The sequence below is a fragment of the Diadema setosum genome, chromosome 5 (genome assembly GCF_964275005.1).
Source record: "Diadema setosum chromosome 5, eeDiaSeto1, whole genome shotgun sequence".
Classification (NCBI taxonomy): Eukaryota; Metazoa; Echinodermata; class Echinoidea; order Diadematoida; family Diadematidae; genus Diadema; species Diadema setosum.
In genome coordinates, this window is record NC_092689.1 from 9350607 (window position 1) to 9372695 (window position 22089).

The 22089-nt window shown below is 35.3% G+C and overlaps 1 protein-coding gene across 1 annotated transcript; it reads left to right on the top strand.

The window, feature by feature from the left end:
* The first annotated feature begins 1583 nt into the window (after nt 1-1583).
* LOC140229060 (cytochrome P450 4V2-like) lies at nt 1584-19651 on the top strand. Its single transcript, XM_072309320.1, has 11 exons — nt 1584-1755; nt 2763-2881; nt 4275-4360; nt 4726-4919; nt 5728-5797; nt 6847-6973; nt 7268-7450; nt 8255-8357; nt 10312-10446; nt 18225-18404; nt 19488-19651. Exons 1-11 carry the CDS (start codon nt 1584-1586, stop codon nt 19649-19651), a joined length of 1533 nt encoding a protein of 510 aa, XP_072165421.1.
* Nucleotides 19652-22089: the final 2438 nt, after the last annotated feature.

Consider the following 22089-nt stretch of genomic DNA (forward strand, 5'->3'; position numbering starts at 1 on the left):
TGACAGACGTTGTAACTCGTAACCTACTATGAGGCCTTTCCACGTATGCCGTAAAAGGGTAGTTTTATTGACAAGAAGCATTGCGTGGTTAATTGTGTCAAAAGCATTCAAGAAGTCTAAAGAGATGCCTAGTGTGAAAGAAAAGCAAGTGCGTTTTTTATTTTCTCAACAAAGTATAGGGCCTAAGTAGCTCGTGCGTAGTACAATTTGTGCTATGATTTTTCATTTTTTGCAACATTACCAGAATCGATTATGAACTCTCATTGAGATATCACCGCCACAGTGTGATATCATCTTCACGATGTCAAATTCGAGTGTTTTCACATAGTTGAATATTATGAACACAGTGTGAATACACTGTGGGACACATAAGGCCTACGTAACAATTTAAAAAAAAAAAACTGGCTGTTTTGGGGGGCATGGTTGAATTTATGCCCCTGATTTCAGCCAATCAGAATTGCGGATTCATCAAGTGAGGTATATAGAAATAAATATGTCTTAAAGGACAGGTTGACATACATGAAATGCGACAGCAGTACAACCTTTGCACCCCACTGCCTCTTACAATAACACCTCTCCAAAAATGATAGGGATGATAAATATGGCGGCGTATCACGTCACTTTATCAATTTCAATGTCAAATTTCTCTGACATTGCTTTTGAATATCCAGAACATGTTTGAACATCAAATAAGTAAATATTTGATATCTATCTCATGTCTGGGACACCACAGAAGTTCGATTCAGATTGGAAGTCTTGCATCGTAGTTTCGAATATTTTGTTTAGATTTCAGGCTTCCATCTCTGGACATATGCCAATAAAGGTCAAAGTAAATACTGATTCTTCACGAAGTTTGCACAACATTGATATCAGGGTAATGGCACAGTTCACAGTATCATTCCCATGACGTTTGTATCAATATCGACATTCAGTGTCTTGACGGCGCTAATGGAAGTCGTTTTAATCACAGTCATTAAAACACGTCGATGGACAACAGTCACAACATTCCCTTGTACGTAAAGCTTCTTACTAAAAATAAATGACATTGGTCATTACACAGACGATGTCAAGCACAAATCGATGGCAACCACGAATGGTCGCATTACAACATCACATTCGAAGCCCGAAACAAAACGTTGTAGTTCTTCCTCTTACATAAACAAAAACATGTGTTTCCTATCATAAAACATTCATATCCTGCTTCAACTTATTTCCGTTTTCATGGGAAATATAGGCCATTCAACAAATATAGATTTATACCAGCATGTTCAAAAATTCAGTTTCTTGCGAGCACTCGGGAATTAGGCACATTAAAAAAAAAAGAAAAAAAGATTGATAGTGTAAAAGATAACGTTGTCCGAAAAAAAAAACCCCACACAAACCATGCAAACGATTTATCATTATTACCACAAAAACGTGAATTATTATCATCATAGCATAGCTCTCTTAACAAAACGTTACTATAGACTTTCATGACAGCTGTCTCATCGTATATACCAAATTCTGCAATTTTCTGTATTTTTGTCTCTTAATTTCAGAGCAAACCTATTGAGAGACAGGCAGGAATTTCGAAACTGGCAACCATGGCAGCTGGACTAGGCATAGGGATTTTGGCTGCTATCTTCGTTGTGACGTCAATTATAGTCTACTATATGGCCAGGTTCATTCGTATCTACTTACTGATCAGCAAATTTCATGGACCTCCAGCACTTCCAATAGTCGGCAACACTCACCAATTCAGCACAGATTCAAGAGGTTTGTATGACTAGACAGGATCAGATTAAAATTCGTGTATTTAAACTCGCCCTTCAGATATATCGCAAGGGTGGTCTAGAATTTTACCTGTGTTATTGAAAAAAAAAATTGTTATTGAAAAAAAAAATAAACTAAAACATATCTTTATTGATTGCAATATTAAAATGCTTGAGACCTTGTGGAGAAAAAAAAAACCCAGGAAAAACCAATCCTGAAACGCCTTATCATATTTTGCAAAGTTATTGTTTCACTCCTGTCAGCACATTTCAGATAGATATTGTCGTGATCATCAGTGCAACTATGTCACTATAGCCCAATGTTTTCTTTAAAGTAAAATGAAAACTAAGTACATATGGATTGAGTGAACGCAGCAATGTTAGAACACTACAGTGAAAATTTGACTAATATCAAAAAAATCCGTCAAAATTTAATGCATTGCTAAAGTTTGATGCAGCCATCGCTAGATTAGAGGATTACACAGTTTGTGGCGCCATGTATGGAAAACGATATACTAGTAAAATGTCTAAAGGGAATTTCACAAATGTCATTTTTCTGAAAGGTTCACATTCCAATGAATTTTTCCCTTTTTTTTTGAGGGTATATTTTTCCTTTTGCTCTCTACTTTCTGAAAGAAGTAAGTCAGGTGCAATTCAGTTATGATCAAAATGAAAATATGTTGAATTTCCTGTCTTATTTCTAAACGTCGGTGTCCATGCCTGACGTCAAGACATTTTGTAGTCTTCTCATCCGGCAATGGCTGCACGGAAACTCATAACGTTTCCAACGAAAAGTTCGACGATCTACAAACTTCACCATGTACACTCGTGTTTTGTACTATGATAATTATTCTCCATTCATTTTATCTACTTATATATTTTGTTTTCACTCTCTTATAAAAGTGGTGCCATTTCACCCTGAAAAGTACATTATATGAAACAATCGTTGTAACGAAAACATGTGTTTTTGTCAGTATATGCATCACGCAGACTTTTCTTTTCTTCCCAAAGAGTTCTTCGTGTACAATAACACAGTACTGAATGAATATCGCCAGAAGACGGGTGGAATCGTCAGATATTGGCTGGGCCTAAAGCCCTCTCTAAACATATACGCAGCAAAACACATGGAAGTAAGTTTAAAGGTTTCATGTTTCCCTCTCACAACCAAAACTATCCGTTAGAGAGACAGATTACCTATGATTATAAAAGACTTCACAATCAGTGACCATTATGCCAAAAATTATAGTATTCAGAAAAGAGGATATGAGTATTTTGTGAACATCTTGAGAAAAACAGACTCGGTACACTGTGCCCACAACTCATTTTCGGATGTCTATTTGTCGTTTTAACACACGAGGATTCCAAAGATTCTCAAGAATATCAAGTAAATTTTCAGTGAATTAACATATAGTATTGTATAATGACCTTCCAGCTTTAGCGCTTCTCTTTTAATACTACTATCATATTCATCCTGTGTGATATAAGCATTATACATGTGTATGTATGTATATATATATATATGTATATATATATATATAAATATATATATATATATGAAGGGGTCGGTGCAATATAGTGCTAACCCACACAATGGTCATTTTGAGATAATCGCTGTTGAATGTTTGGAAAGTCCATACATTGTGCATTAATAAAACATGAATGCATGCATTTTTTACCATCTTATCGGTTGAATTCAAATATGATATTTTCACGGAGGATAGAGTGAAGGATAAGGATTATGAAAATGCATGTAACGCAATTTTGACAAAAGTGTGGGTTAGCACTATATTGCACCGACCCCTTCATATATATATATATATACATATAGCAATAATAATGTCACAACAGAGAAATGCATTAAATGCCAATCTTGATTTTAATGAATAATCCGAATTTTCGAGGATCCTTCCTCTTCATCAGGGATGACTAGTGCGAATGAATTTTCACAGTGATATTAACAGTGAGGTGCTACTACCATACTAGGGCGGATTATTCGTTAAAATCAAGATTGGCATTTAATCCATTTCTCTGTTGTGACATTATTATTGCTATTTCTAGTACTGCCAATAGGCGGAGCAACTACAATATACATATATATATATATATATATATATATATCATATATATATATATATATATATATATATATACATAGCCTGGCGAGTGTACATACGTTCTCGCGAGGAACAATACTTGAAACGAAAATAATTCGGCATGAGGTATTCCCATACCTGTCACATAGAGATGTTTACTATGTAAAATGCAAATAGATTTCTCTGATGTAAAATGTGTGAGCTTTAATCCCGTTTGTCTATTTCGTTTTGCTACAGTCTTATCTTTTTTCCCCAAAAGTCTTGGACAAGCGCCAATAAGAAAGTTAAAATGCATGCGTGGGAATGAATGGCTGAATGGCTTCTCAGGCAATTGTTGCGAGCATCGAATTAAATCATTTTAAGTTGGCACCAGTGGTTTAATACTGCAGATGAATTAAAGTAATCTTTAACGATTCTCATTTCCAAAAAGGCAATCTTGAACAACAGCCGTCACATGGACAAGGGATTCGGCTACGATTTCGTCAAACCATGGCTCGGTCTCGGATTACTTCTCAGGTACGACAGCAGACAACAAGCTTACTTATGGAACATGAAAAAAAAAAAACACACCGAAATTAAACTTAAAATTTGAGTTGAGATGATTGTTGCTGACTTGTATGTATTCTTTTCTTAGTCTGATATAAAACGGGCTTCAGTGATCTGACATCAACTCCAGTTTAGTTCTACAACATATCATATAAAAAAATATTTGAAAAAATACACCAGGATTTTCTAGGTCAAAACAGGAAGTTTATATTATGTTTCAGAAGTGGATTTGTATGAATTGAATCAAAGATATGCAACGCAGATATTTATACGTTTCGCTTTTGTTGCTTTGTTTGTCGGTTTTTTTTTTTCCTGATGAAAATGACATCACTCAGTTCCGGAAAGAAGTGGTTCCACCGCCGTAAGATGTTGACGCCAGCTTTTCACTTTTCCATTCTCCAAAACTTCATGGATGTTTACAACGAGCAGAGCAACATCTTGGCCGAGAAGATTGGCGCGTTTGCAGACAAAAGTAACCCTGTCAACATCTTCCCGCTCGTAACGTACTGTGCCCTCGATGTTATATGTGGTGAGCTCTGACAGCAGAAGAAAGTATTCAATCGTATTTCAACTTCAATTTAAACTTTATTTTTCATTTCCATTAAATAAACAGGGAAAGTTATATACAATGCATTAACAGGACATATTTGTAACAATTTCAAAAAATGTACATGTGATCACGAGTATCAACATAAATTCATATTTCATCACATCTGCTCATTTTACAAAGTGCAACTTTGTGGAGAATTACTGCAAAGTAACACGATCTGAAAGGGTGTACTGTCCAAATGAAATAGAATGTCATTCGTTTTGGAAACATAAGCCATGAAGCCCATACTGTATGTCTTTTTCATTACATTTCCACAAACCTAATTTACATGACTTTAATTGTATCAATATGTATCTGTTTGCATACACTCACACAAACACATATGTGGGGTAAGTTTATATATATATCATATTCCCGTAAGGGGCATAAAACATGGTTACACATATATTGTCAGTAACAAATATGATTGATATATTAATGATTAACAATACAGCTCAATACTCTATGGATTGCACAATATTACGTTTAATATACTATGTCATATATTGCGTTAAACCGGAGAAAATCAATCAATGTTAACAGAATTTGCCACTAGAAAATAATTTCTTGACGGTTTAGCTCCTTCGAATGACTGTATAACCAATGTAGATAACATGTGTTTGTATACAAACATCACTGCTGCTACTTTGTGATATGCTCAAATCTGGAACCTGAAAATTCGGAGCCCGTATAGTCTCTATCAAGAATGTCTGCATCTTGTTCATGTTTAATGTCCATATGATTGCAGACACGGCCATGGGGAAAAACATCAATGCACAAGGAGACAGTGACAACGAATACGTCCGTGCCGTTCAAGGGTAATCGCTTGTTCTTAACTGAATGAATTAAATCAATCAAAAATACTTTACTCGAGTATGAAACGTATCTCGTTATCATATCCATTGAGCTCTGATCCATGATCATTTACTTTAGTTTTTATTAGAAACGGAATCACATTCTCCACTCCTCTGGGGATGAAATGAATAATTATATTCTCACTACTCATTTGATTACAATTACAAATGGAACATTATCATTCTATCACTGTTATTGAAATATTCACACTGAACTGAACTTAAGAATCAATTTATTATTAAATTATTGTTGAAGGAAATTGACTGCATATACGATGGAGTGATGTAGTGTTCTCTCTTTGTGTCGTCTGATTTATAGATATATATTATAATTATCTTTAGACATGTCGAAATTGAATAACGGCAGGAACACTTTAATTTTCGGACTGCATTCCGCAAATTATTACGTGAGTCCGTCGATTCGTATCATAATCAACACGTATTATATAAGCTAACATGAAAGTAGATAAATAACGTTTAAAGAGAAGCAGCCAATGATTTCATGTTCGGTAACAGAATTGATCCAACAATTCTCGAATCACCTATACATACGCCAAGATCTCAATTTGTTGATATTCTCGCAGAATTACTGCCTATAATGTAGACAATGTAAATTCATGTAATGATGACAAAAACGATACCAACGATATAATGATAGTAATAACAGTTCTTACGAAAAATTCACTGACATTTTTTTTTTTTTTTTTGCTCAAACGTTCCATGAATTCCATTGTGTTTTGTTTACCTGTTCATACTTTCGTATTCATATATTATGATTGCTTTTTCTTTTATCGGGGACACATTTTCAGTACAGTATACTCATCTAACTTTTACACTGTTACAAAAATACAGTAAAGCAAATTATTTCATTGATTCTTATCTCCACTTCCTGATCGAGGGCATTTTATCTCGTGATTAAATAAAATTAAAAAAAACAAACAAAATTCCCCTATCAATGTGTTTCTGCTCTTTTCTCTTTTCTTTCTCTTTTCTCTTGTGTGTTGCTAAATAAGAATGTCGGAGATTACCTTAATGAGATTCAAATCCCCGTTGTTGTGGTATGACCCAATCTTCCGACTGACAAAAGCAGGAGCACGCCACAAAAAGTACTTGGAAATACTCCACGGAACAACCAGATCGGTAAGACCATCTGAATAGCCGCTCAAAAATTACTCTTCTGGTCTGCAAAATCCATGGGAAACTATAGTTATTTCACGGCTTCTGCGACGTCCGTACACTGCGGTGTGTCACCATTGGTAATTATATTCCACATAATAAGAATCTTGCTACAGGATTGGTTATTACGTTTCATGACGTTTCTGAGAGCAATATAAGCAGTTGCTACCCCCAGCTACATTTAAACGCAGATCATTTCTATATCTAAAAAAGGACAAAGCTCTAGAAACTCCATGGCCTGTTTGCTCTATATTTCAGATGATTCAGCGGAGGCTAAATCAGGCGGTAAAGCCTAATGACATCCGTAATGGTGACGAGGGCGCTGTTGCAGGCAAAAAGAAACGACTGGCATTCCTGGACCTTCTCATCCAGATGCACAGGGAAGACCCTAACTTTACCATGCAGGACATCCAGGAGGAAGTGGATACCTTCATGTTCGCGGTAATTGGAAAGGCGAAAAAAAAAAACCTTAGAAGAGAATAATTGAATTATCGTCATTCTCTTAAAAACTATGAGTTCAAAACAATTTAAATGACATGTTATATTGATCGCTATGATATCGATTTCTGTTATTTATTTTAAGCTCTATTATTATCATTGAAGGCTCTTTATCGGATAAATTAAACAAAAAACCATATGACTTCATGTTGTACTGATTATCTGTTTCCTTTGTAAAATTACTTAAAAATCAAACTGAGTAACGCTGTTAGGCCTACGTACCTGCAGGTGCTATAAGCGATTTGAACCAAAACTCTATTGGCTGATTGGGTGATTGCTTGATTGATTGATTGATTGATTGATTGATAAATGGATGAATAATTATTGATTGCTTTTATTTCTGCATTTCTTTCTCATACACAAATGTAAAACAAAGTCATTTAAACAAAGTAAATGAGTACATCAATGTAACAAAAGTGACATAAGGAAAAAGTAAGTGATTGATTTAAGTGTACGACATTCCATCATGAAAGGAAAATGAATCCCAGCAGGTGGTAATTTACGCATACCACGCATTAGTAGCTGGAAACACTTCAAAAAACAAAAAGCTTGCAACTGATTCAACACCATCAACTATTAGTGTTTCTTCTCAACGATGTTAGATATGCCTAATGTGTACATTTTCCTCTCCTAGAAAGTTTCTTCCAATTCTTAGCGGATTATAAATCAGCTCTGTGTGACACAAAACTTATCACATGTACCTTGGAGTACTCCAAGTTTACGCTATTCTCCTCACATCCAATCCAGGGCCATGATACAACTGCTACGGCCATGAGCTGGGCTTTACTTCTCATTGGACTCCATCCCGGAGTGCAGGCCCGCCTTCATGACGAGATCGACAAAGTGCTAGGTAGGGTATCATGTGTGCTAAAGGTCGATTTGACTCGTTTGAATCACCATCAGTACTGGCTCTTGCCTTCAACTCTTATCATCTCTTTTGGATGCCCAATACTTGTTTTACAAGTCTGTTACCTCCTGGACCTCGTCGCTAGAAATTCGAATTGTGAATAAACATTATTTTCATCATGTTCAAATCCCGCATCGTTCTTCCTTGCCGTTTATACTGGAAGAGACTTGCATTTGATCGCAATTTTTTTCTTGATTCTGGTTCACTATTTAGAGATAACTCAATGTCAGTTTTGTTTGTTTTTTTTTTTCGTTGGCAAGGACTCTTGGCGATCTCATTACTATAGCTCGTAACTTACATCTTAAATAATTTGTTTAATTTCAGTTAATAAATATGATCGTCAAATACCGATGCTGTAGCATAGGTTGCGACAGCATGGGTGCGATTTAAATTTCAGATGGTTGTCACAAGAGCTCTGCATGTTGCTCATATCACGGCATTTACACATTCGTCAATAAACACATAAACATTATGTTAGATACGCGTACATGCACGTAGTATGCAATACTATCTTCCTGAGACGGAGATATGGGCTGGGGTTGTTCGCTTTCCGTACTATAACAGACAGCAGTAACTTATCACGGAGGGACTATACTTTAACAGCTTGCTTCCAAAAGGCGCTAAATCCATTTAAAAAATGATGGATTTAGCGCCTTTTGGAAGCAAGCTCTTCATTTCTGTAGCTGATGAAAACTGACCTTTAGATGAATTCTACATTGAACAAACCGACTACAGTGGACTCCCGTTGTAACGAAGTCCTCGGGACCGGCAGTTTTCTTTCGTTATATCGAAAAAAAACCGAACAAATAAACGAAAAAGCACAGAGTGGATAACGCTGCGGCCCAAATTTTTAATTCACTGTAACAATTCATAGAATTTCGTTGTAACCGTGTTCCCTTGTTTGTTATAACGGGGGTATACTGTAGTTATAATACACATGCATACACAATTCAATAAAATTTTTCTGGGGAAAAAAAAATGTCCGTGTAGGCCTATCGGTGATGACGATGACTTTTTCATAAAATGTTGGTTTTTTCTTGACGATAAGAATGAAACGTAGCCTTGCGTTTGAACAGAATCAAAAGCAAAGCTAAATTTGAGTTCAATTCAATTCAATTAAAAAAAAAGTATATTATGTACACAACGAGAACAAAGAGAAGCAATGCGTTTATAAATATGCACATGTTATAAAAATCATCGCCAGGACCCTTTAGAAGCCAGAGCTTGTTAGTGAGGGCCCAAAACAAGATTTATACAAGGAAAGTGGCTGGTAGTTATACATAATAGTGAAAAGGGGGAAACAAGTTGCGTTTGATATTTGCGTAGGAAATCAAACGTAGGTCTTTTCCAGCAACGCATATTGCGTTTAAACGTAAGTTGTATGCAATATGGGGGATTTACGTTTGAGTTACGTGTTTAAACTCAAAGTATTGAACAAGGACTGTCATCCTTTCTCTCCTGATTATTTTTATTTCGATAAAGAGATAAAGTGATTTGATTAATAATGCCATGTACTCAAGCGACAAACCCATACTTAAGAAGGGAATTTAAAGACGTTATTAAGTTAGAAGTTATGTCATCGTCAAAGTCTCAGAATCACATAATAATGGAGTAATATGTTTGATAGTTTTGTAGCAGTTTCAGTTTTAGTTTGATTTTATGTCAGCATTTTGCATGAACTATTATGGGCAGTGACACAATCTAAATATAACTTAGCAAAAAATGACATGTATATAGGCCTACCTGAAAAATATCAAAGACAGTTTTGAGTTGTCGACGTGCTTAATATAACATAAAAGAGATAGAATTGTTTCTCTTCACGTGCTTTTATGATTTCTCCTTCACCCCTCACGATTCCTCTATACTACACCCTCTCATACCCCGTCTTGGACACCAGGGGACACTAACCGCTATGTTACCTCTGAGGATTTGGGCAACATGTCGTATCTGTCCTTAGTCATGAAGGAGAGTCTCCGCCTCTTCCCCTCTGTTCCCATGATTTCAAGGAAACTCGACTGTGACATGATGCTCGGTAAGTTTTTATGCATTGTAGGCTGCTGGTTACATTATTGCTCTTATCACATTCTGTTTATCATTTAATAATTCTGAAAATCCATCAAACAAAATTCCGAGTTTCTTCTTTTTTTAGAGGGGGGAGGCAAATGACAAAAATTTCTTAAATTGTAGATTCTGATTCAATTACATGCAACCAGTTGCTATGAATTCCCTCATGTTCCCTCGTTCTAACGAAATTACGCGGTCGTGTAGAACCGACACACGAATTTGATTAGGATCTTACATCGTCGGCGTTTTCACGAACTGACGCTATTTCGATTTTGGTCAAAATTTTCAAAATCGAGATATTGGTACCAAATGAAAGTGCTTTCAAAACTCTACCAAATCCCAAAATTTTAGATCACAAAATTAATTATTCTTAATTTTATCAAAGAAAGAAAAAAACGACGGTACTCGAAATATCGAGAAATTGAGAAAAAGGAGTTTCACGAACCGACGCACGAAAGATACGCCGGTTCGTGAAACCCGAATTGCTACGGTGAAGAGCAATGCGGGTTTTACGAACCGTCGCAGTTGCATTACTTTGAGCTTTGTTCAACTTACTGGCCTAGAATTAGGTTTTGGCCCTAATCCAGATCTCAGAGTGAGAACAAAACCTTCTGAAAGATGAATGACGGCCTAAGCCAGCCCACTGTCCACGAGTGAAGTGAATGGTAAGCTATAATCCTATTAAAATCATGCTCAAAATAACAGTTTCAGTTGGACTACCATAACCATTAATTGCGGTAGTGTGTAGTCCCATGTATTCAATCGCGTGATGCTTATGAAGCCTAGTCTGTAAACGCCATCCAATTTCAAATTAGATCCCAAATCATATTATTTATTGTTTCTTTTCAACTAATGTCGTTACTTCTGAGACTACTGAGTACTGTAGTCGTAACGTCTGTGTGCAAAACATGCAGATTGCAAGATTTCAAAGTCTCGAAGACACTAAAAGCCTTGACTTTTGAGTTGAAAATGAAATCATGAGATTGACAAAGTAGGCGTACTAAACAAAAACATAAATAAAAAGTCTAACAGTAAAACTCAAAGGAAGAGTAAAGAATAAAGTTAGACATTTTAGACTTTTACTTTCAAGTCTAACTATTAAGTCTAAGTTAAGACTTGTAATACCAGTTACTAAAACTAAGATCAGCTGAAGTCTAAGACCAAGTCAAATTAACACAGTTCAGAGCCATACCGGTAGTCTAGCTCTAGATCTACATCTAGACTAGTGGTAATAGTAGGTAGAGTCCACCCATTTTTTCCCCCAATCTTTACTGGTCCATTCCTGAAAAAGTTACTGGTCAGTGTCCAACAGTGATTTTTCCTGGTCAGGGACCGTTGGACCAGTGCCAGTGTGCAGCGTTGGTGTAGATGTCATCTATGACAGTATGTGGTCTAGTGATACTACCTAAACACTACGAGTACTCTACAGGTTAGGTGGCTTTCCTGTACAGTGCAGTGTTAAAGTATACTTGTGAATTCAGCCCTAGTACCGTACTGTGTGTAGTGTATGTCTAACGTTAGTTCGAGTGGAGTACCTAAGCACAGCGGTGGGGCTTTTTTCCCCTAAAACTTGTGAATGTGGCCCAACCAAATGGCGTTTATGTATTTACGCTTGATTGATAGTGATACAGTGGCGCTGTCGATTTCCACAGCAGCCAAACATAATCTTTTGTCCTTTCTTCTTTCCTTTTTTCCCTTTGTTCTTTCACTCTTTTTATTCTTGGAATCGAAGGACTTCCTAAGAAATGTCCCTCGACTGATTTAACCAGGACTCTTGAGTCCTGGTAAACCTAACCTTACCGAGTAACCGTTAACGGTTAGGCCTAACATAACAGTAACACTGACTTAGCCCTGTATTGACTTTGTCTTTGGCCGACTTACTGAGATGGCGAGTCTCACTCTTTAACGTTAGTCTAAACGTAGTCGCTAGATCTGTCAGTGTCAGTGTCACCGGTTATTGTATATGGTGCCATCTCTAACGTACTTTAACAAGTTGATGTTAGTTATCTATGTCAACTTACTGATTTAGTAATAGTGGTACTGTCATCCTGTTGGATATCGCCGAAATATCATCCGTGACGTGTTAATTTCGTGTCACAAAGACAAAAGTTGCCAAGATCTAATAGTATTAGATGTCTAGATTTAGATGTAGTCTAGATCTAAGTAATATGAAATCTGTGTAACTTAAAAGTGAAAGCTCTAGACTTCACTTAGTCTATAATTAGACCAGACATTCATGAGGCAAAGGCCTATTTAGTAGATCTATTCTTATTCTATTTTAATGTCAATTCCTGCTAACTCGCCACGTGTTATTCCTAAGGCCAAGGACTTCCGGGTTAGTGATTTTTTTTTTTTTGATAAATACCAAACAGCAGACGTGTTTCATTTGCATTCTTGCACAGACTTCATGAAAATATGTGCAGTATCAAAGAAATATGATGCACATGACAATGCCACTAGGTCTAATTAAGATGATACAGTCTCTGATAAGAAACAGGTTTGATTGTCGTAGACTGTTTCCCAAATGCAGGTAGTAATATTCAGCTACTTCAATGCAATGCCTTGTTTACAAGTACATTTAGATTTATATTCATGTGAATGATAATTCAATTTCTACATGAGACTTACTAAGTGCTAGACATAAGATCTTGCATCATTAAAATGTGTAAATGACGAGACAATTTGAATATGGATCAAAGACGAACAGCAGTATACTTTGACATTCTTTGATCCTGCATAGGCCTACCATTTTGTTTTATGTTTAATATAAATAGAGCAAAATAATTTCAACTTCAGTTTTGTTGGCAGATTTTTTTTCTTCTCAAAATTAAAGTTGTATCTTGTACCATGATGTTTGATTTTAATCAAAAGTTCTTAATTTCTTTCTTTTCTTTCAGATGACTGGTGCCATGTAGTAGCGAAGAACTGGACTGTCTCAGAAAAGAAAAGAAAAAGTACAGGATCGTGTACATCATCAACGGATGTGAATACAATGGTAATTAGAGTCTAGGTCTAATCAAGATGTTAAAGTCTCTGATAATAAAGAAGTTTGATTGTCGTAGACTGTTTCCCAAATGCAGTTAGTAATATTCAGCTTTTTCAAAGCAATGCCTTATTTACAAGGACATGTAGATTTATTCATGTGAATGATAATTTAATTTCTACATGAGACTTACTAAGTGCTAGACATAAGATCTTGCATCATTAAAATATGTAAAAGGCGAGACAATTTGAATATGCATCAAAGACGAACAGCAGTATTTTTTGACATTCTTTGATCCTGTATACCATTTTGTTTTATGTTTAATATAAATAGAGCAAAATGATTTCAACTACAGCTTAGTTGGCTGATTTCTTTTTCTCAAAATGAAAGTTGTATCTTGTATCATGATGTTTGATTTTAATCGAAAGTTCTTAATTTCTTTCTTTTCTTTCACATGACTGATGCCATGCAGTAGCGAAGAGCTGGACTGTTTCAGAGAAGAAAAAAAGTACAGCATCGTGCTTATCATCAAGGAATGTGAATACAATGGCTTAGGAAAGAAACAATCTACAGATAGGATAGAAGGGAGAACTTGGGATGAAGGGCGACAACATAAGGACGGTATATCTACATTAAAATGTGATTGTAAAGTGGAAACATGAAAGAAGATTCTAAGATTGAAGGTGAAAACATGCATTCCATTCTGTGATGTCGTAATTACAATTTTGCTACACTTTAATAACACTACTGAGAGACATTTATATCAAGGCAAGCTTCATGTGGATATGGAATGTTAGATTTTCTTTAAGTGTTCATTGGTATGTATTTCATGATAATAAATCTTGAAGGTTTTGTGTGGTAATCATAACCTTGTGATACATCTTGATAAATTTCTAAGTGCACATTGGCAATATTCAGATGATGCTGTAATCAGATGAAGTTAGATGGTTGAATAATCATTGCATAGTTGTAATAGTTATCGACTGAGGATGAACATGCCCTTCACTGATTTATTTTTCGTAAACGGTGATAATTGCGAGAGTCAATCTAAATTGTCGGGGGCATAACCAAATGTGTCACACTGTCAAAATGTGTATATCAGAAACTTTTCGCTCGCTGTACGAATTTTCACAGAAAACAGATTTATGAGAGTCACAAATGGTAGCTTAGACCCATTAACAAAAAGTTCCAGCTTCATCTTCAACCATGTTCATGATACATGTTCATCTACATTTTGCAAACATTCTGAATGTTGATTGAGACATGTTATACATGTATGTATTTTTATGAAATTAATGCAAGAAATAATCAAATATGCATCTCTGCTAGATGATAATATTAATCCAGTTAATGACATGCCAAACTCACCTCAAACTGTAATTCATTCTATTCTCCTTTATTCTTCTATTTATTATTTTGTTGTCTTCAACCCACTTTGAATGTGTTACGTATGATTCTTATAAACATGGGAAATGCACTCCATATAACTGATAGGACTTATAACAAATTGACATAATCATTCAACCATCACTAGACAGTTCTGTTATGAGATGTTCTTTATTTAACTAAAATTGTAAATTATGATACGTGTATGCTCCCATGCAAACTCACAACAAAATACAGAAATATGATTTCTTTTAATAATAATTCATTATGTCTCTAAATGTACAATTAAAGAAAGTGATTACAAAAAGGATGTCAAACATTGTATATTAAAATAATAGATTATTCATTTGTCTCCATCCGTAGTAACACATGCAACTGCAGTGTGCAGTTTGTGGGCTGCTGTGAAAAAAAAAAAAAATCACAGGCAGCCCAAGCGGGATTAGAACCCACAACCTCCGGATTACTAGACCAGCGCCATAACCACTAGACCACGGGATGCCCTAGCACTACCTTTAGACATGAATGATTAAATATAGAAGGGCTTGGGGGCGCTTCGAAGTTAACTGCTCTTATTAAATATGCACATGTCATTTGCAACTCGAGTAAAGATGATTAAACGCACTGAAATTCTTACTTTAAATAATATTCATAATCTGTTTTTTTTTTTTTCTTTAATAGCTTGGGATGTACACTTCATACACTGTATCGGTCTACATTTCGCCTACAATATGGAATTCTTTACCTCGAGACGTTTGTTTTTTACAAAAGAAAATTAAGAGTCCTTTAAAGGTGCTGTAAAACAGTGGCGTGTTTTTCTTTGTTTTTTTTTTTTTTTTTGGGGGGGAGGGGAGTCAAATTAGCCTTGGCCCCTCTCCACCGTCCTTTCCCCCCCCCCCCCCTTTGGCTGCATTTTTTTTTTAGTCATCACATGAAAATTCGTCTGCATCCACCCCGTAGTTTTGCCGATGACCTTTCTTTTTAATTATCTTAACCACACACAATCTTGGCCGAATTTCCCCACCCCTCTTGTGAATTTGCTAGCACATGTGTTTATAGTACTGGTGGATTAAGGATTCGGAGGGGGGGGGGTCGGCCAAAATTTCTCTTTTCTCATATGTAACAAGCCTACGGGGCGAAGGCTGATATTATGGGCTTTCTACACACATTTTTAGATGCTAATTATTGGTTAATATGAGCACGATCATTTATGTTGTGATTAATTTGTTTCCTTTTCATATATGTATAACTATTAGAGACTTAATTGGCTTGGCACTCCTTACATCGCCCTATTTTAGACACCCATTTCCTTCTCTCTTGCTTTTTCTCTACTGTCCTGTGAATAGTGTAACTACATGTACATGCAGTACCTCTTCTCTTTTGTATGATATACATCAAGTTTCCATCTGAGCATAATGTGTGTTGCAGCACTCACAAGCTTCATGCATATGCAGCAACATCTTTTTATGTTCATATACATAATTATGCTTGATATATTAATTTGAGAATGTTATTCTTTCTTTTGTATATGTTCCGTCCGCACTCTATAGATGTAAATGTAAATTGTAAGATTTGGTGCGCGTGTTCGAACTGTGTTTCTCTTTTTGTGAACACACAAGAACTGATGTAATAATGAACTTGAATTACACATATTCTTTAATATTGATTCCATCTCCATTTGCCATTAGATATTTATTGATTTATGGAGCTCTTCCACAATTGTTATCCTTCCCATTGTCATTACTCATCTCTGAATAATTCAAATTTGATACTTTATTGAGAACCTATGTTTCTTCGATTACATAATGTACCTCTTCAATATATTGCTGCAAAAGGCATAATAAAACATGACCATTGTTATATATTTAAAATGAAGCTTGAAATTCTGATAATTTTGATATTTATGTATTTTTAGGAGTTTATCAGTTTCGAAGAGTGCATGCAGGATGAGTTTTATGTTTTTATATGATCAAGTGCTATCAAAGAATCTGTTGAGCAGGAAAGAGAAAGATGGAAAATGAGGAATTATGAGTGAATTCGCATGCAAGCCAAATGACAATAATGACACCGATAAAAATTGTGACAAAGTAAAAGTCACAAATAATGTGGAATAATAAGAAATAAAGAAATTAATAGATTATTTCAGAGAAAGAAATAACAGAGTGCATGAGTATGAAAGATGAGTAAATGCAAGTAATCATTACTGACTGGCACATCTTTTTCCCTATATTTAGCGGTATCCTTCATCTTAGAACAAACATTCATAATTATTATGAAAGAAGTGAACTGAATTTGAATTAAAAATTATGTGAAAAATAAAGAAAGTAAGTTAAAAAAGTAAAAAAATAAAACAGTAAAAAGTAAAAAAAAAAAAAAATGAAACACAGTATACCGAGTACATATTAATTACCAAATGATAAATGTCCACATGCAAAAGTGTTGAATAATATATCCACACAAAAAAGGAGGGGGGAGGGCAAAGAAATCTTTGGAGCGATCAACGACAGCTCTAATAACAATGCTAAATGAAGATGAAAACAAGGACAACACGCTTTTTAGAACAATTAAGAGAAACTGGCTTATATTATCATCTAAATTATCACCTAATGTATTATAATCATCACAATAATCATTACATGACAGTTAATTTCAATTAATAAGGTTATTGTTGATAAGCAGGTATAGCCCTAATAGTATTTGTATGTAAACACATACGAAAATGAAATAGCGACGGTTCGTAAATACACGCGTATTGCACGTTACCTATTGTGCAGGACCTACAGCGCGGGTCTCACGAACCGGCGTAATACAACTTACGTCGGTTCGTGAGACCCGCGCTTAAGTACATAACCTATGGTGCGCGCAAGAAACGATGGATTTACGAACCGACGCAGTGAGTTTGAAGACAGAAATATCGTAATTCTTTTGAATTCACACTAAAATTACACTATGGATAGGAAGAACAACTTCCACTCTCATCACCCTGTCAAAATTTTCACACACAAGACAGGAAAAGTCATTGAAAACGTTGTCTAAAACTTGTGAGATCTTTAAACGCGATTTTCTCAGAATTGCATTTTCGCTCAAAAACGAAATAGCGTCGGTTCGTGGTAACACCGACGACATAGTAACCATCTTTGATAATCAGAATACAAACCTTCTTTTCTTTTTCTTTAGACTATGTGAGGACTCTTCTTACCCTCCTTAAGCTCTCAGACAAAATTTTAAGGGGCATTACCAATATCGCTATACATTGTTAAGATTGTTGGTAAAGTCTCATCTTATGTTGTTATCATTATCATCAGAATTATTGTTATCATGTAATTCACTAGACAGTTAAAAACATACGTCATTTATATGATTTTTTTTTCTTCATTCAGATGGAAAGCTTGTCCCGAAGGAAACGGACATCGAGTTAGCAATCTACAGCCTTCACTATGACCCGGAACAGTTCCCGGACCCGGAGAAATTTGACCCAGACCGTTTTCTTCCGGAAAACAGTGCCAAGCGACACCCTTACGCCTATATTCCGTTCTCGGCGGGAGGAAGAAATTGCATCGGTGGGTCTACTTTAGATATCAGTATCATCCTCAGGATCCAAAAATGTGTCCATTCCTCTCCCTCTCCCCGCCCCCCCCCCCCCTATCTATCCATCTCTCTCCATCTATCTTTAGGGGTGGATTTGGATGTGTGATTTGAGTTGGTGCAGCTATATTGTTAGAACACATCATTGAACTTTGAGGAAAATCGAACAATTCGTTCAAAATTTTTATGACTGTTTTTTTTTTTTTTATTTCGGTGCCGCCATCTCTGAGTGCAAAGACCTCAACAGCAGAGCGACGTTAAGAAGAAAACATATAGAAAATTCAACACAATAATAACATGCATGTATCTAGCATAATGACAGAACATTTTACTTACCTTTTTCAGAAATTAGGGAGAATAATATTACAAAACGAATGTATGTGTCAGTAATAAGTTTGGGGAATGTATACTGTTGATTAATGATAGTATATACTTTGTGGAATTTTCTTTATATCATTGTCCGCTGTGACGTCACAAACTCTTGTTGTCTTATCGTCCATCGATGTTTTTAACGAATTGACCAGTCTATTTAAACTTTGCTCGTGTTCTTGGTTTTCCATATTCATCAAATTCTTCAGTTCAAATACATAATATGAATAGAACTTCCTCTCTTCAGCCTGTGTAATACATTCTGCAAGTAATTACTGAAAATAAAACATTCAAGAAATATAATGGAACCTCCGAGACATAAATTCTGGTCAGAACGTAATTGGATCAGAACACAAAAAAGTGTTTTACCACTACTATTTTACTCTTCCACATTGGAAATGAGATTTGATGAAGTAAGGGATTGTTCTTGTCGCACTGTTAGATTCCGGTTAGTATACAGCCCAAATATACATCAATTGGTATATAAAATATAAATTTTATGTTTGTAGGTAAACGAATGAGAACAATCGACTTATAATGACTGACTAACTAACTGACTGATTGAATGAAAGAATGAATAAGAAAAGAAAGAAATGTTTAACTCATGAATGCATAAGAGGCCATGCAGGAAGAGACAAGGATGAAAGGGTATACGATAACAAATTCATTTTGGTTTGACCATTGAACAGGTCAGAAGTTCGCTTTGTTGGAAGCTAGAGTTACTCTCGCCAACCTTCTCAGAAGGTTCTCTTTCCAGTCGACTCAGACCATCGAAGAGACCAAACCAGCTGGAGAGGTCATCACCAAACCAGCGACCGGCAAGATCCTCCTCAAAGTCAGCAGGAGGAAGTAGACACACAAGGTTGCCTCTACCAAGGAGAAATAATACTTTACATCGGGATGAGATAAATACTCATTGATTTCTTATCGTCTCTCAACATGCATTTTCATCCCAGCATAACATTCATTGGGTAATTACCACCTACATGAACTGATCGAGTTATAATTGACAATATCATTAAAAAATGATAACGTTGAAGAGTTTCGGCATATCGCGAATTAAGCAGCAAAACATATCTATTATCATTCACTTTCCAACTCATTGACTGTTATACATACTGTCATAACATAATATTTGGCATCACATTTATACACGAAAAGATGAGACGTTATACAATAATTTGATTTGTTGGTTGCGTCGACATTCGTAGTATTCTTTGTCTCAGTTCAAGCTTTCGTATTTGTATTAAATGAGCCTAGAAACCCCCGTATAAGGTGGGTCATTAATGTTATTTTTTCAAAGTAAAAAGAAAGGATCATGTACTGCGTTAATAGCGAAATAGCTTTCTAAGATGAGCAGGAGACAAGCATGGATAGTATGTTTTACCCAGCATATAGGCCTACTCGTGGTGTGGTAATTGATTCTCCTTCAACGGTGCCTCTGCAATGTATACTTTCTACTGAAATGATACAATATACTGTGCTGTGTATGTTGCTTGGGGCATTTTTTTTATTATTACTATTATTGTTATAGCCTAATAATGATAATGATAGTAATAATAATGATAATGATAATAACAATAATAATAATAACAATAATTATAATACATACATTTATCACGCGCAACATATCCACTCAAAGGCGCTCATGGCGCACACAATTAATGTTTATAAGCAAACACACCATCTGACGGTATTTTACATATCTGAGTTCCTACAGCTGTAAACATGTTCCTCCTCAAAGAAAAGTAGACCAAATGTGCAATTTTAGTTTTCTCTTGAAGTCACTGACAGAGTCACAATCCTTCACTGAGTCCGGGAGTCTGTTCCATAGGCGGGGAGCTGCTGACATAAATGCTCTATATCCCCATGAATCATGACAGTTCTCCAGCGTAAAGGGGAAGTGTATTTAAAAAAAAAAGAGAGAGTAAATCTAGCATGACGTTGCTGTTTTCCTTGGATCATTAAAAAAAAAAAATTATCAAAATAAATGCTTGTTTATGACGTTGTGTCGAGTAAATGGTCATGTGATAGAAGAAGGTGTAAGTAGGACAATGGTGAATTACTTAATGCTGATGATTTTGACTGTGAGTAACTGGAGAGGCAAGTCTTGTAGGAAATAATATGTATATAAGGTGTCGTGAGACACTGAGGGGACAGTGCCGACTTTTCAAAGTGGTTGACAGCTGATCGTAAGCTTAGTGATGCAAGACGCTCTTGTGCGAAATTCTAATCATCATTGTAAGTATATATACATTGTCCCTGATTGTATAAAAATGTTAGGGGAATTCGGTTCTTCAATTACAAAAATTCAAGTACGAAATTCGATGAGTAGTTCTATGAGATAACGCCACATGGAGTTTCTTCTACTGAGTCATTCCATAATGACACCAATGTAGAACTGACACAATTATTATGTATCACCTTTGTCAAAGATTATTTGCTGTAATCAGGTAAGTATATATATATTATATATATATATGTATATTATATATATATATATTATATATATATATATTATATATATGTATATTATATATATATATGTATATTATATATATATATATATATCATATATGTATATTATATATATATATACATACATATATATATCTTCTTCTTTTTCATATGCACTTTACTGATACACTTGCAAGACGTTCAAACCGTCAGGTCCGTGATGCCTGATTGATCTTTGAGTTTAGATAGGATATAGGTATAGGATTAGTTGATGATTAGTTGATTTGACTTACATCTGAACATATTTATATGAAACCTTCCAACTTGTAAAATATGGATATCTTGTATATACTTCATATACGAAGATGATTCAGTAAAGGTTCCGTGTGAAACAGGTAGTTGACTTTTTTTTTTAAACAATGTTGAGGAGTTTATTCTTGTTATGCCGCAATTTGCCCAAGCAATATTGCAAAATGAAATGTGAGATAAAAACCATATAATGAAGGAAGACCATTTGATTTGTAACATCTTCCGGTGTTCCTGGATACGGATCGCTGTATATTTAAAATAACATGTTCGTTTTAGTTGAGATCGCAATTTAATGGTAAGTCTAAGAAATTGTGTACAGTATTTTTTCAGTAATCACGTAAGAGAATGTTCATGAATGAATTGTATGACAAATTCCTTCATGCTTACTGTTTTGAAACGAATACAATTTGATTTGTTTATATAATGAAGTGAGAGTTTGTTGGATTAAAACTTTTTAGAAACTTTAACTAACTCACAGGTTAGTCGAGTTGGAAGAATTTTAAATTTTGATGCGAATGACTTGTA